Here is a 16,278-nt window from a genome sequence, read left to right on the forward strand (position 1 = left end):
CTTGTAATTTTTCTTTGGATAGATTCAAAGATAGGTTCATGGGTAATTTTCCTGTTATTATTATTTTTTTCCTGACAGGCTTTTAAAAAATAAATTCTGTCAGTTAGACATACTTGAAAAGGAAACCAGAAACCCTATTTTCAGCAATTGGTAAGAGAGGAATAAAATTTTAAAAATTAGTTTTGCTGTTGGTTTAATAAAGGGATTAATTAGACCTGGTCTGTCCAGTACAGTAGCCACTAGCCACTAGCCACAAATGGCTATTGAGTGCTTGAAGTGTGGCTAGTCTGAATTGAGATGTGCTGTAAGTGTGAAATACACACTAGATTTTGAAGACTTTGAATTAAAAAAAGACTAAAATATCCTTTAATAATTTTTTATGGAGATTACATTTTGAAATGATAGTATTTTGGATATAATGGTTTATATAAAATGTTATTAATGCTAATTTACTCATGTTTTACTTTTTAAATTTGTATAACAGAAAATTTAAAATGACATTGTACTTCTGTCTCATATATTTCTTTTGGATGGTGTTGCATTAAACATTTGACAGATCTTTTAAAATAAAAGGGTACTTTGAAAGGAGAGTAAGGGTTGTGTGCATAACACAGTAGCATATTAAATTATGTAAAAATGAAAGAGCTATATCTCTGTATATTTTTGATCATATACCCGTATATGCAAGCTTTTCTCCCGTTTTGTATTTTCCTGTTGTCACAAAGATATATTTAGTTTTAGTAATGTTTACTTACAGTTTTTAGATCAGTAAAAGGTCAAACAAAAGATGCTTGTTTTTACTTTGTATTTCCAACAGTTACTAGAAATGTGATTATTTAAAAATACGAACTATAGGATGAAGTATAGATCTCAAGTGCTGCAACAATGAATAATTCTGAATTCTAGTAAGATAGCTTGATAAGTGTTTTATATTGCTGGCTTTGTAAATACCATGTGTACCAGGAAAAACACATTTTAACTGTTAATTCAATAATTGTATTATGTGCAGGACATAGTTACTGCTTTATCTTTTGTTAACAAGTTGTAAATCTTCTCTTTGAAATTAAATTCTAAATCTAGCTTTCTGTTCATTGTTCACAGCATCACAACGAAGATCTTTGGGGTGGAGAGGTAGAAAATGCTTTATTGCTTTTGTGGCCGCAGGCAATATAGTATTAGATTTAAATAACTTTGTGTATGTATAAAGTTCTTAAACATCAGTGGTCAAGTCTTTAAAATTCTGTAGAAAGTGAACAAATTGGGCTGAAATAACTTAAAGGTCAACAGGACTGAATTTTCAAGCAAGTCTTGAAGTTTTTAAGGAGGACACTGATTATTTGTGCTTGCATTTTGTCAATATACATGACATGATATTTTTGAAGAAAATGACATATACTCCTTTTGTTTGTTTGTTTGTTTTAGTATACGGTACCTTAAGAATCCTTTACATTTATTTAGTGGAACAAAGCTTCATGTTGCTACATTGGGGAGGTTAAATAAGCCAGTACTTTCTTATGTATTGAAAAATTTAATTGAAGGTGTTGATAATTTTTGTTGTTAATAACATAATCTTTGCTTGTTTTATGCATATGATGTCTCTTCTTTGTTAATGTTTTAAAATGTTTCACATTAGAGTTTTAACATTCAGGTTTTACCCCCTATGGGTAAATAATGTACAGTCCTTTTTTAGGCTTTCCTAAGTATTTGATTCTGTGTGAAAGATGGGCCAACCTATCTGATCAAAAAAAATTTTTTTTGTTCCAGTTGACCTTTAAAGTAAAATTGGCTAATTTTTTGTGGAATGCTGGTGATACCCTCTATTTTACCGGAGAATAATAAACACCCAAAATGTTATCCCTTTTCTGTCTCCCTTGAAATGGGAGCAGTTTGCTTAAAAAAAGTTAATTGCCTGTTACTTATTTTTGATTCAGAGAGTAGCTGGGAAAAATAGTTTTTATAGGTGGAAGAATGCTAATATAATACTGCAAGGGTAAATGTAACTCAGGGGCATCAGGTGGTTAGAATATGCCAGAAGAAACATTAAGGTGGCAGCATAAGATACCAGCCTGTTGCCAAACACAAATGTCCAGCACAGGGAATGATACTCCACTAAGTGGCAAGGTAGTAACAGTGCGCGAGTGGCTTGTAACCAGAATGTGCGAGAGGATGCAATTGGAAGAGGTTTGAAACATGTTATTTATAAATTGACTCTCTTCCCTTTGTTTTGAAATGCTTTATTTTCTCCTTGATATTTAAATGGTAAAACATATGACTGAAAGGTGACTTTTTGGGGGGATTTGCTATAAACCAATTGGAAAAATTTTTGGAGACTTCATTTTAAAGTTGTCATGATTTATGCTTATTGTTTAATCTGTCTTTGAAGTAAAGATAAGGGAAAATAATTGATTCTGGTGATAATGTTGACATAATTTGCAAATACTATTGGCCCTACAAATTTGGCTTGACATATACAATAGCATTGCTTGGTTTACATTGCTTCCTTACCTTTCCAAGCCATCATTACTTTTCTTTCTAATTGTATCACGCTATATAGAGCAGTACTATCCAATAGAACTTTCAATGAGAATGGAAATGTTCAGTCCTGCTCTGTGTAATACTGTAGTTGCTAGCCACATGTAGTTCTTGAGAATTCAAAATGTGGTTGATGCAATCAAAGAACTGAACTTTTAATTTAACTTAAGTTATATTTAAATAGCGACATTTGGCTAGTGGCTACTGTATTAGAAAGCACAGCTATAGAAAGTAGAAAGTTGACTCTATTGCATTCTGTTCTTAGTTCTGCTGTCTTGATTTTTTAAATTAGGTTTACTTCCCAGAATATTCCGAGATCTGTACTGTTTTCTTTATTGCCCTGGACGTATATTCTATTTGTTTTTAGACACTTCTTGTATTCATAAGAAAAATTTGAGAGCTTTTAAGATCTGTTTAGAAAAATAGCCAAGGTATCTATTTGAATAAGTTATGTAAAAATTTAGTCATGTCTTGATTTAATATTTTATCTGATTTAAGAAGTTCAGCATGATTCTTTACACCTTATTTTTGATTGTAAAAATAATTAACAGAGATGTACAGAAAAGGGATAAAACATCTTTTCTGAAACTTCTGAACATGAAGACCAAAATCTGGGTGTCTCCAGTGTACATGTTAAAACATGATTTTGTTATGATTACTTTTTTTTTATCCTGTTACTTAATTGGTCGTAACCTTCAATTCATAAAACCAATAAATAACCCATTTTTTAAACTTTGACATTAGTTATCCATTCATTAAAATTTCCATCACCTAGTTCATGTGTGGAAGCATGCAATTAAATGTGAATTTTTGTTTGTTTAAACTTGACCACTGCACTATATCACTTCTGGAATTATTGGCTTGTTTTTTCACTAAATGAAATTTTCATTGGCATGTGTTTTAAAAGTAGCTTTGCTGCTTATTTCTTTATATGCCTGCTGTGGTGTGAAACATCTTGGACTGTATTGCATGATTTTTGAATTATTACAAGAATATGATTTAGGTAGGATTTTCACATTTTTATGGGACAGAATTTTTTTTTTTGATGCATCAGTGTTTAAAAATGTGAAAGTTAAAAATATCTTTAAGATATTAAAAAGGCTCTGCATGTTTGTTGCATAAGTAGCTTTTGGGGCCCAGTGCCTTTTAGCATGCTGTAAAGTCACTTCAAATGAGTAATATCGTGCTCTGATTGCTCAATTTTACCTGTAGTGCTATCATGCCAGACATCTTTTCAAATACTCTTTTGAGTGGTGATAGTCATGTGCGAAAGTAATATTAATGTAGCTATATGAAGACCTTTTCTAAATGTGGTATACTACGTTTAACTACCATTCATTTTTTGTAGGATAAATAGTAGTATGAAATAAGGCTGTAGGTTAACAAGTTTGTATTTATATTAAGGGAGTTATTTTGTGGGCAATCCAGACTACATAATCTAAGAACAGATTTATAAAGGAGAGGAGGGAATATGTATACATGCTTCTATGTTAAATGGACAAGATTGGATTCCTGCGAACTGGTTATTATAGACGTCATGCCTTGGTTTCTTGATTTGTTAAAATCGGGATGACAATACTGAACCAAACTGTGATATTTAAGGTCATTCATTGTATTATACATATTGTAAAATTATTTGTAATACTTTTTGAGAAACTTTGGCTTACTGAATTAAGTAATCATAATGATTCTTTGTTCCAGGTTGTAAGAAGATACTTAATGGTTGGTCCCTCTTATTCTAGGTCTATGAATTGAGTTTTTCACTTTTCTAGTGTATAGATTGCCCTCAATTAACTAATGATCTTGACTACTGAATTCTTTCAGATAAAACAATACTACAGTGAGAAACTGTCTATCATAGTGGTTCTAAAAAATTTTGTGGTCATATGTTCCTGTGAGAATCTGATAAAAGCAATAGGTTGTTTAACCAGAAAATATGCATGTGTAAGTAGATGGAAAATTTTGCACACATGGACCTGCCTGGGGCCTATCCATGTGTCTTCCCTGAGTTAAAGACACCTGCTCTTTTAGGTTAAGTCATATCCTGTCAGTTGGTGAAGACTGTGTTCACCTTTGGATATGGCATATAAAAATAACTGTAAATGTTGATAATATAATTTCAAAGAATTCTGACCCTGTGTAGTATTGTATTATGTTTTTTATCCTTATGTCTATGTTTGACTTAATATGGTTTTCATGTTAGATTTACTCTAGAATATTTTCCTTTTCTCTTTGATTTGGTAACTATTTAATAACTCAGGCTTGTCTTTTATATACAAAGAGAAAACAATCTTTAATAAAGCGTTTTCAGAATACAAATTGATTCAAAGAGAGCCACTTTGGGTTTTATGTTTTTGGAATATATTTGTAGATATACAAGGGTATTTGAAAAAAATTCATGGAAAGATTTGTATCATCTTTTAATTCTATTTTTCCACAAACTTTTTGAACCGTTGTATCTTTCCAAAACATTACTCCTCTTTTCTTCACTCTAATAATTACTAATTACACAGGCTGGAAGCGCACTTCATTGACCCCTAGAACAACTGTTTTTCCTTGCCCTGGCTGTGAGCATGATGTGGATCTTGGAGAACGAGGAATCAACGGTCTGTTTCGAAATTTCACTTTGGAAACTATTGTCGAAAGATACCGGCAAGCAGCTAGGGCAGCCACAGCCATTATGTGTGACCTTTGTAAACCACCACCTCAGGAATCCACAAAAAGTTGCATGGACTGTAGTGCAAGCTACTGCAATGAATGCTTCAAAATTTATCATCCTTGGGGTACTGTAAAAGCTCAGCATGAATATGTGGGCCCAACCACTAATTTTAGACCCAAGGTAAGTGAAGTTTTCATTGTTAGAATATTATAGTGCTATGAAAGAAATAATTATAAGTCTTGAACTTGACAGAAAGGAAATAACTTTAAAAGCAGGTTTAAGAACTTAAGGCCTAGTTGGAGTTATTTAGTATGGCTAAACATTTCCAACAGCTTAAAAGGCAATATTGTGGTTTATTCTGTTTCGATCCAGTGTGATACAATAAGTGAAAGCTCATAATGATCACTCTGAGTAATAGAGGAAAGGTTAAGTTATCTCAGATGTACTCTAAGATTGAAATGGTTAAAGTCAAAAGGCTTTTATGCTTTAGTGTGATAAACCCATAATTGTTTATGGTTGGGAAACATATTTTTCTAATATTTTTAGTTAGGTAAAATTGTATTATGAATAAATAATAGTAATTACAGCCTAATATTTTGAAGCTTGTGATATAATGGTTATATAATATCTCAAGTAGAATTTGCTTTCCTTAAATATTCTGGGTAATTTCTTTAATAATGCTCAAAAGAACTTTATATATTGTTTGCCCTGCCACATCAATGATTTTGAGACATCCTAATTTTTTTTCTGATTTATGTAGGTAAAAAAAAACTATAATTGATTCTTTTAAAGCTCTTTTTTCTTAAAATTTAGTAACTTGTGTGAGTATGAAAAATCTATTTGCATTTTTAAGCATAAAACCTTCAATTTGTAATAGAAAAATGGGAGGAAAAATCCCAAAAGTTGTTTTGAAACTAAAAGCTGAGTATTTTTTACATTATATTAAATAGTGTAGGACTGATAGATTAAAACAAAAACAGTCTGTACTTCCATGTTTTGAATGATGTACCTCATCTCATTTTAAATGAGGCAGGTAATAGATCTTTAAAAATTTATGGCTTCATCCTGGTATTTTAATGTTTCTTTTAAAAGACTAATCAAATTGATCAATATATCTTTCTATCATGAAATAACCTATGATTATTAAAAGAATTATAATAGGTTTGGGTTTTTGTGAATTAAAAATTTCATGAAATTTTGAATATGAATTTGCAGTTTTATACTTTATATTTACAAATATAATAAAAGGTTGATAAGAGAACCAAAAAAATATGAAGTTGTATTGAGAAAAATTTTTTTTCTCCTTCAGTATTTAGTGTCATTCCATATAATAAAATTCTAAAAGGGTGTTCCTTATCTTATAGAATATTTCCCTGTAAACTGGAGTTCTTTTGACTGTTCCTTGCAGAAAGCCAAACTTATATTTTAAATGTAATTGTTTTGAGAATGTAGGAACTTGGACATGCTGAAAAACTTGAAATCTTGATTTAGGTAGGATTTTCCAGTTTTTCTCCTGAACCTACATATTTGGTTTTAGGACTTTTTTTGTTTTAAAAAAACTTTTACAACTTTTTGTTTTGTTTTTCTTTTTTTGTTTGTTTTTGTCTGTAAGTTATCAGACCAGTTAATTGTTTAAAATCTAATCTGTTGGAATCATGAATAACTTTCAGATTTCATTAACATGCTAGCTTAAAGGGATCACTCCTTTCTTTCAAATGAAGACTGTTATTTCACGTAAAATTTCATTCATACCTATACAATAGTTTATATAGTAAATAAAAAGACAATCAAATCAGAAAAACACAGTTTTAAATTTGGTCAGTGTGCAATTAATTTGTAAAAGCAAACACGTCTGGGAGCTTATATGATAGTGTTCCAAGACTCTCTTAGTAACAGATTTCTTGTAAGGATAGTGAGGCCATAGGTTCTCATAAATTGTTATCGTACCTCATAAAAATATTGATCATGATCATGAATCGTCAGTGTTGTCAGAGGGCCTTTCTAGCTGTGTTAAACATTTCACTTGAATCTGATTGGAATGAAACTTTTATTTTCTTATCACCCAGTGGGAGAAATAACATCTACATATTAACCATTTGAACCCTCAAATTGAAAAATAGTAATTCTAATTTAGAGAATTTTCGTGATCTGTATCAAGCTTTTTTATTTCTTTTTACAATTTTATTCATTTAAATGGCTTTTATAAAGCAAATCTTTGTATTTTGGAACTTTATAAGATTACTTGAAACCTAGATCCCTAATCACACTTTCATTCCTTACTTAATAGATTTTAATGTGCCCAGAACATGAAACGGAGAGAATAAACATGTACTGTGAATTATGTAGGAGGCCAGTTTGTCATCTCTGTAAGTTAGGTGGTAATCATTCCAATCACCGTGTGACCAGTATGAGCAGTGCCTATAAAACCTTAAAGGTAGGACTTGTTTATTTTTGGAACTGAGTTTTGATTCTTTATAACTTTACTCTATGCCTTTAAGTTTCTATTTATAAAATCACAGTTTCTTATGTGGTCTGTTTTACTGAAATGAGTTAACGGAGTAATGTGTTACTTAATGATCTACTAATATTAGGTTGTTGGTATTTCTAACTAGTAGTTCTTTGTGGTACTGATATGAAAATGCCCCGTATATGTTAAAGCCTACACCATGCTAGTTCTGAACTCTGAGGAAAGAGAGAATGATGAAGGACACTTCATCATGATCCCCAAAAGAGCCCAATACCTGTGATATTAAATGTGTGCATAGGAGTGACACTTTGAAGGACCGTAGCTATTTTAAGACTCTTGATTGTTGTTTCTAGCCTATAGAATTAGTATAAACTTTTTTGTTTATTCTGGTGGAACCCTTACAAGCTAAGCTGAATTATTCCAGTCTGTTAACATATATGACCCTTTTAAAACTTTTAAATTTGATTGATAATCAGCAGCAAAGTAGGCAGTGGTATATAATGCTGTTTCTTTTTTTTTTCCTTTAAACAATGTTTTATATATTTTAAAAAGGAACAAACCCATCCATAAACCTACCACCCATTTCGATTGTTTCCTTTCTATCTTTAACAATATATAGATATGAAATTTTTTGGCCCATGTCCAGCTGCATATATATATACACACACACACAGTTTTTTTTGTGTGTATTTTGTATTTTTGACAGCTGGCTGGTACAGGGATAAAACCTTGGACCTTGGTGTTATCAGCACCATGCTCTCAACAGCTGACTTAACTGGTCAGCGCTACATATAGTTTTATATTTTGCATTTTATACTTATGTCATGCTCAGTCTTCCCTCTATCTTCTTTGAACATGTGGAATACAGGTATAATTGTTTTATTGTCGTGTCTACTTATTCTCTCATCTGTGTTACTGCCAAGTCAGTTTTCTCTGGTTTTTCTTCTCATTATAGTTCATGTTTCCCTGCTACTTCACATGCCTGGTAACTTTTGATTGGCTGCCAGGTATTGTTAATTTTACCTTTTTAGCAGCTAGATATTTTTGTATTCCTACAAGCATTCTTGAATTTTCTTTGGGTATGTAATTAAGTTACATACTTGGAAACAGTTTGGTCTTGCTATTAAGCTTCGGTAGGCAGTACAGAGCAGCACTTAGCTCTAGGCTAAATTTACCTGACAATTGAGGTAAAGTCCTTTGATTACTCTTCCTGATGCCCTATGAATATATTGAGTTGTTTTTTCTTTTCCTCCCCAGCCTGGCTAGTGGGAAGCAGGCACTATTCCCAGCCTTGTGTGAGCCTTAGAATTGTTCCTGCTGATCCTTTTGGGTGATTCTTTCCCTAGCATCTGGCAATTTCCGCACACACAAGCTGAGCAGTGCTCTGCTGAATATGCAAGGGGGAGACCCTTTGTACATCTCTGGAGTTGTTTCTCTTTATAGCCGGCTCTTCTTAGGTTTTATGTCTTGCACACTCTGGCCTCCAGGGACTCCTGACTTCATCTCCTGAACTCATGGGAGACCCTGGGCTTCGTTTACATTCCCCTCTGCACCAGGCCGTAGCAGTCTTCTCCAGACAGTAAGCTGGGGTAATCACAGAGTCGTCTTGGTTCCCATCTTTCAGGGAAATATCTTACCTTTTTGTTTCTTGGTGTCCGGTGTCTTGAGAACCATTTCATATATTTTGTTAGATTTTTCAGTTGTTTCAGGTGGGAGAGTAAATGCAGTCATTGTCACTCTACCGTACTCCACAGTGTGCCCCACATACCATTATTTGTAATGACATTGAACACTTTTTTTGTTTTATTTCTCATGGTTTTGGAGGCTAGGAAGTCCAAAGGCCCAGGGGCCCCATCTGGTGAAGGCCTTCTGGGTGGTGACTCTACAGCAGCACCAGGTGTCACATAGTGAGAATGGCAGGAGCAAGCAAGCTAACCTTCTCACTCTCTTTACAGTCATCAGAACCACACCCATCACTCCATGAACGGATCAACCCATTCATGAGGGCACAGTCCTCACAATCTAATCATCTCTTAAAGGCCTCATCTTTTGATCATAATTCGATTTTCCACCCTCTCAGCACTGTTACAGTGTGGGTCAAGCTTCAGTGAGTTTTGAAGAGGACATTGAATCCACAGCAGTGCCTTTGAGCAAGGACCTGGTTAAAAGAGGGAAACAGAAGTTCTCAAACTATGCTGGATATTAGAGTCACCTTTGGGCAGCCATTATAACGGCAGAGGCCAGTCCTGTCCTACTTCAAGGAACCTGGGCCTTTGTGTTCTTTTTTAGACCTCAGGAGACTCTGACACATACTAGCATTTTAAAACCTCTGTTCCAGAGGAAAGCTTTTGAACAGTTTGAGTCCTTGAGAAATTAGCCTCTAATCAGTTCCTAGAAAACTGGGGTCCTGATTTATCTAAAGAATTTAAAACTGCTTCTCCCATTAGATGAACTTCCTGAAGGTACGGGAGCCTTGTCTTTTTATATTTTACTTTATCTTCAGTGCCTGTATTTTTTGGACGCCTATGAATAAATAGACTTACTGATTTCTTGGTTAAAACAGATTTGATCTTTTAATACAGACTGCCTAGGTCTGAAGGCACTAAGAACACTGGAGCCATCTCAGATAATGGTTATAGTTGATCAGAAACTTTGTGTAAGCATTAAAACTCACCAAGAGTGAACTATGGTGCTCTTAGATCAGGTTTCTTTTTTTTTAAGTTTATTTTTTATTAGCATATTCATTGTTACAAATTATACTTATTCTTTATGCCCCTTTCCAATCTCTCTCCTTCCCCCTCCCCCCTCTAATAAACATAGATTTTTTTTTCTCCCTCTGATGTTGGTTTGTTGCCTAGATGATTAGATCAGGTTTCTGAATTCTGTCATCCATTCTTCCCTGGTCATTACCTCTTTGAGTCCATCAGTTTATCTTACCCTGTTTTGTACTTCTAATTTTAGCTGTTTTAGCACTCAGTCTTACTTGAAAGGCCAAATTCATTACTTTGCTTCTGTAGTTAGAAAGGAATCTGTACCTAGCCCTTCTGTTTTCAGCATGGGCCCAATAGGGACAGTATTGGAAGAAATGTCATTTTACTTGCAGTTGGGTACTGAAGAAGTACCTCTCAGCCTGTAAAGTAGTGGTCAGTGTACTCTGCAGTGAGTAGGTTTCTAGTTCAGCTACAGACTACGATATTTGTACTTTTTGAGCTTTGGTTTTCTCATCTGTAAAATGCTGGTTAAGACACAAGATTTTATGTCTTGTCCTTCCCTTAACATCTTGTACTTTCTTTCTTGGCTCCATTTGGCCTTTGGTGCTCAGAAATCTTGTTCTTCTACCTAATGAGTCCTTGCTCTGTCTCTCCAGTGAGTCATCAAGGAGACTCACAGTTCTGATTGCTGGGTGCTCCTCTGAAATAAAGTTGGGTCCTGCTAGAAACCTGCTACTTTTATGTTTGCATATGTTTTCTTACCCTTTTACATTGTATAAGAAAAGAAGAAGAAGAAGATATATGTAGGAGACTTATTTCTGAATTTCCTGTAAGCTGGGTCTCTGCCTCTCTTCTTTTCTCGCCCACCCTTTTCATCTCAGGTCATCCGCAGTGACTGAGAACCTGAAATGCTCAGATCCTCCTGTCAGGCCTACAGCTTGACAGGTGTTTCCTGGATGTTCTTCTTATTATTTAGACTCTGAATACATTTGTCCATTATAACTTTTTTTACCCCATGGTGCTTCAGGACTTTTGTTTTTGTTTTTCTAAATATATTTCAGATATATTACAGAGTATGTATTCTGAGCTAGACCAGGGAGCTCTCCAAAACCTATGATGTTACTTCTGTGGGAAGCTATACTAATTTTGAAATGACTACCTTATAAACAAGTTACTCAAAAAGTTTCGGAAATTGCCTATTTTTATAAATCTGTATTTCATTATTTTGTAATTATTTAATGGCTCTCTAAGCTGGGCGGGGCTATGAAGATTATTTTGGAAGGCTCTTTGGTGTTATTTCTCTTTGTGTGTGTGTGTGTGTGTGTGTGTTTGCACAGGTGTGTGTAAGAGTGAATTATAAAATCTGATGGAAAACAATACTATTTGAATTGCTGCCCTTCCATTTATTTGGAAGCCTTGGGAAGAAGAGTTCTGGGAGTGATAAACAACAAAAAAGTACTATTTGTGTATTCAGAATTTTTTACTAATCTAAGCATGAGTACCTTGTTGTTTTTTCCAACCTGCTTTGAATTTTTCATTTGTCCTTGGGCCTGTGTGTTTTAGGCCAGTAACCATTTACCCCACGTTACTGATGATAATCACCATAGTTGATTTTACTGTCTATTCATCATAGGCTGTAGAGGAGGATGAGTACTGGGTAATTAAAAATTTTAGCAAGGCCTTTGTTAAACTTCTATTTTTGTTACAAATATGCTTCAACAGGAAAAGCTTTCAAAGGATATTGATTACCTTATTGGTAAGGAGAGCCAGGTGAAGAGTCAAATTTCTGAACTAAACTTGTTAATGAAAGAAATGGAGGTAAGTGATAAACTGGTTTGCATAGTTTTTGTTTATTACTTTAGACATTTATCTGTTCATAGGATCCTGAGGGTATTATATGAGCCAGGAACACAATCTCGTGTTAGATCTCACCCCTGCTTTTCTGGTACTAGGGAAACAGATGTAAAGAATAAATTATAATGCTGTGTAATTAGTGCTGTGATAGAAGTAGTAATTAAATGATATTGGAACACAGAGGAAAGAATGACTAACTCTTTATATGGCACTTAATAAGGTCTCAAAAGTGGTAACGTAGGGGAAGTGATAGCTTTCACAATTACCTGTTTTATATGTGTAGAAGGCCAGGTGTATTTAAAATTCCAGGTATTTCTGAGTGTACTCTCCATATGTTCACCAAAAGATACGTATTAGGAAGTTCATGGCTGCATTGTTTGTGATAGTTACAAAGTGGGAACTACCCAAGTGCCCATCAGTAGTGGAATAGAAATAGCAATAAGAATGAATGATCTACAACTTCATGTAACAGTGTAGATCAGTCTTGCAATAATGTTGAAAGGAAGATGTCAGGTACAAAGGATACTGTATGATGACATTTATGAAAAGTAGCAAAAAAGGTGAAACTAGATTAAAGTGCCAAAAAAAGTGAAATTAGAATTCAGAATGGTTGTTGTTGAGGAGGGGAGGATTAGTGCCTGGACTGAGTATAAGTGTGGTTTCTGGGATACTGGTGTATTATTCTTTTATCTAATCTGGATGCTCTGCTGGGTGCTGGTTACATAGGTATGTTTATAAAGATCCATTAATCTTTATAGTTATATGCCATTTTTCTGTTTGTTAATATACTTCAATAAAAAATTAGAAAAAGTAATAGCATTTTGAAATAGTAAAAGGGGATAAGACTGGGTTATTTTAAAATTCCAGATATTCTTCACTGACATTGATGTATATCTGTTTCTTTTCTCCACTTGAAACAAAGAGTCACTACTCCTGATCACTTTGAGTTGTAATTAAATACCGAAATATCCCAGCTAGTTTGAGACTGTTACTTCTTGAAAAAATTTTTTTTTCTAAAATGTAGTCAAATTATTGAGGAATTATGTGAATTAGTACCATATTACCAGCACGGATTGCATTTACTACCGTAAGTCATTTTCCATGTAATTTAAAGGTAGGATTTTCTTTTTTTCATATTTTTTCCTGATTAAATGACAAACTCAGTTTGGTATAATCTCCAACACAAAACAAATTATCACTTAGATAGTAGGTTGCTTCAGGGATTGAATTTTTGGTCACTTTAGGTTTGTCCTTATCGGGTCTTTGAGACATGCTGCCTTTTACTTCTGAAAGAAAGGAGAACCCAGTACTTGTTTTGGGGTTTATCATCAGATAGGTTGAAAATTGAGGAACTCAGGCATCAAGTGGTCATGCAGACACTGATTATTTGGGATCTTGGGAAATTATTGAACTTTTTTGTATATTTGGCCTAAGCAGCATTTGTAGGCTGATTGGTAAGAATCTTCTTCTGAGCTACAGAGTTTGTCTCCATTCTTAACTTTTACTCAGTGATGATGTGACACTATCTTTTTATCTATAATTTTGCTTAGATGGAAAAAATCTTTTGTGTATGTTTAATGATATTTCTAAGTGTAATGTTGTTATATGTCATTAAAATACTATCAAAATATTACTACCCTCTGTTCCCCCCCCTTTTTTTAAAATGTGGCTGTTGGAGTTAGGAAACAGAAAAGGGAATCTTGAAAAATTTTCCTTTCATTGTAAGTGTCGGCCAGAAGCCACTAGAAAATGCACAGTGCACTTCTACCAGCTTTTAAGAATGCTATTGAAGACTTTTTTTTGTTGGCTGCTGGCTGTGAGTCTATTATGATAGGTGCTTATGAGTGCCCTTCTTATTCTTGTTTTCAAAATCAAGTTGAGCTTTGATTTTACAGGAATTCAAAATGTTTAGTGAACACTACAGATAGGATCATTTTATGACGAAGTAGAATAGCTGTGTGTATAGTGATAGTAATGTTTTAGGTAACACTGTGGTATGCATTTTATGTAAATAATCTTTTTAAATCGTTACAAAAACCCTAAATGGTTTCTCTTACCCCAGTTTTCAGAAGAGAAATCTCAGGCATAGATTAATAGGCATAGTTAAGTAATTTGCAGGTCACACAGCTGTCAGGATTTAATTATAATTAAATTATGTTAATTTTTAGAGGAGACTTACAGTCTTAGGTCTTAGTAAAGAATGTTAATGTTTTGAGTTTTGTGACTGTGATTTAACTTTTTAAAAAATTGGAATGGTGTGGGAAGTGTTAAAAAATTTCTTAATTTGAAATGAATTCAAAACTTTAGAAATGTGTTTTCCTGTCTTTGGTTAAACAGTTCATTTCTGCTTCAAGTTACTTTATATGCAAATCAAAGATTATTTTATTATTTAATTGAATAAATTGTCTATTGCTGGACTTTGGAGATGAAAAGCTTAAGGTAGTATAATATTATAAAATTACAAAAAAAGTCTAAATAAAAAGTTGTCAATTGTTCTTTGCTAAGTGTATTTGATGCCAAATTATTGTTCTGATCAGTGTGACAAAAAGTTTTTGCCTTACAATATCTGGGTTTGTTTTGTTGAATTTTGATCATTTTGTCACCATATAGATGAAATACAATTATGTAGAATTTTGTGAAAAGGCATTTGGATTTAACAGATGAGGTGTAATGCTTTGTTTTATGACGGTGTAATGCTGTGTTTTATGACAGTGTAATGGAGAGAGGGCTAAAGAAGAAGCAATTATACATTTTGAAAAGCTCTTTGAAATTCTAGAAGAGCGGAAGTCATCTGTTTTGAAAGCAATTGATGCTTCTAAGAAACTAAGATTAGACAAATTTCAGACTCAAATGGAAGAATATCAGGGACTTCTAGAGAACAATGGGTTGGTGGGATATGCTCAAGAAGTGCTTAAGGAGACGGATCAGTCTTGCTTTGTACAGACAGCAAAACAACTCCACCTCAGGTATCTTCTTTTACTTTTAACTTTAGTCTCTTTAGCAATGTCATTTCAACGTTAGCTCTGAGTGATTAATGCTGCGTTAACGTGAAGTAGTCTTGCTTCATTGTTAACTTGAATGTTGAATGAAGTGTAGGTTTTCTTCTGTTAATCACATTGCAGGTGTTTAGTTCGGTTTGCTTTTTAAATAATCATTCTTATAAAAAAAATGTCTGTCTGCAGAATACAGAAGGCTACAGAATCTTTGAAGAGCTTTAGACCTGCAGCTCAGACTTCTTTTGAAGACTATGTTGTTAATACGTCTAAACAAACGGATCTTCTTGGAGAACTGTCCTTCTTCTCTAGTGGTAAGTCTTAGTGAAGGCAGAACCTTATTCTGTCAGTCTGAATTCACATTGTGTAAAAAAACCCCAGATTCCCTTGAGTTTGACATTCTAAAGCAGCATATAAGTTGCCCAGGAGCATCATAGTATCCTGAAATTGTATCTCATTTATGTTCTATGGTTTATGCACAAAAACTATATTCTGTTGGTTTGTATGTCTTTAAACATTTTATATATGGCATCACATTATATGTATCTCTTTTATAAATTACTTTTTAAAAAAATTAAGTTTGAGATAAATATTTGTTCATAACACGAAATTCTGGTTTAAAGCTCTATTTTAACTATTTATGGTTTTCATAAGAGATCATTTCTCTACTGAGAGACCATTAGTTTCTATATTTTCTCTATAAAAGCAGTGCTGTACTGAACATCTTTGTCAGCGTTTCTTTTTGCACATGTAGTTGATGAGTTTCTCTAGGGCAGAAACCTAGAAATGGAATCTACATGCTAATATTGACTCTAGTACATTGAACTGCTTATGTTGCTGTATTAGTTTTCTACGGCTGCTGAGTTCCACAGACATTGGCTCAAACAAAGAAATTCATTTTCTTACAATTCTGGAGGCTGGAAGTCTGAGATCAAGGTGTTGTTAGATTGGTTGGTAGATGGCTGTCTTCTCCCTGTGTCCTCACATGGTCTTCCCTCTGTGCATGTCTGTGTCCTAATCTCTTCTTCTTCTTTTTTTTTTTTTTTTTTTTTTTTTTTTCCG

At 33.6% G+C, this 16,278-nt stretch overlaps 1 protein-coding gene across 3 annotated transcripts in view; it reads left to right on the forward strand.

Moving 5' to 3' along the window:
* The window catches only part of TRIM36 (tripartite motif containing 36), a 40,391-nt gene that overhangs the window by 16,303 nt on the left and 7,810 nt on the right, over positions 1-16,278 (forward strand). For all 3 annotated transcript variants that reach the window (XM_008569852.1, XM_008569868.1, XM_008569861.1), the window contains 5 exons: positions 5,046-5,371; positions 7,479-7,625; positions 12,092-12,187; positions 14,936-15,189; positions 15,406-15,530. In XM_008569852.1, the coding sequence (XP_008568074.1) occupies positions 5,046-5,371; positions 7,479-7,625; positions 12,092-12,187; positions 14,936-15,189; positions 15,406-15,530 (948 nt within the window). The remainder of the gene's footprint in view (positions 1-5,045; positions 5,372-7,478; positions 7,626-12,091; positions 12,188-14,935; positions 15,190-15,405; positions 15,531-16,278) is intronic.

The sequence above is a fragment of the Galeopterus variegatus genome, unplaced genomic scaffold, assembly GCF_000696425.1.
Source record: "Galeopterus variegatus unplaced genomic scaffold, G_variegatus-3.0.2 Scaffold29, whole genome shotgun sequence".
Lineage (NCBI taxonomy): Eukaryota > Metazoa > Chordata > Mammalia > Dermoptera > Cynocephalidae > Galeopterus > Galeopterus variegatus.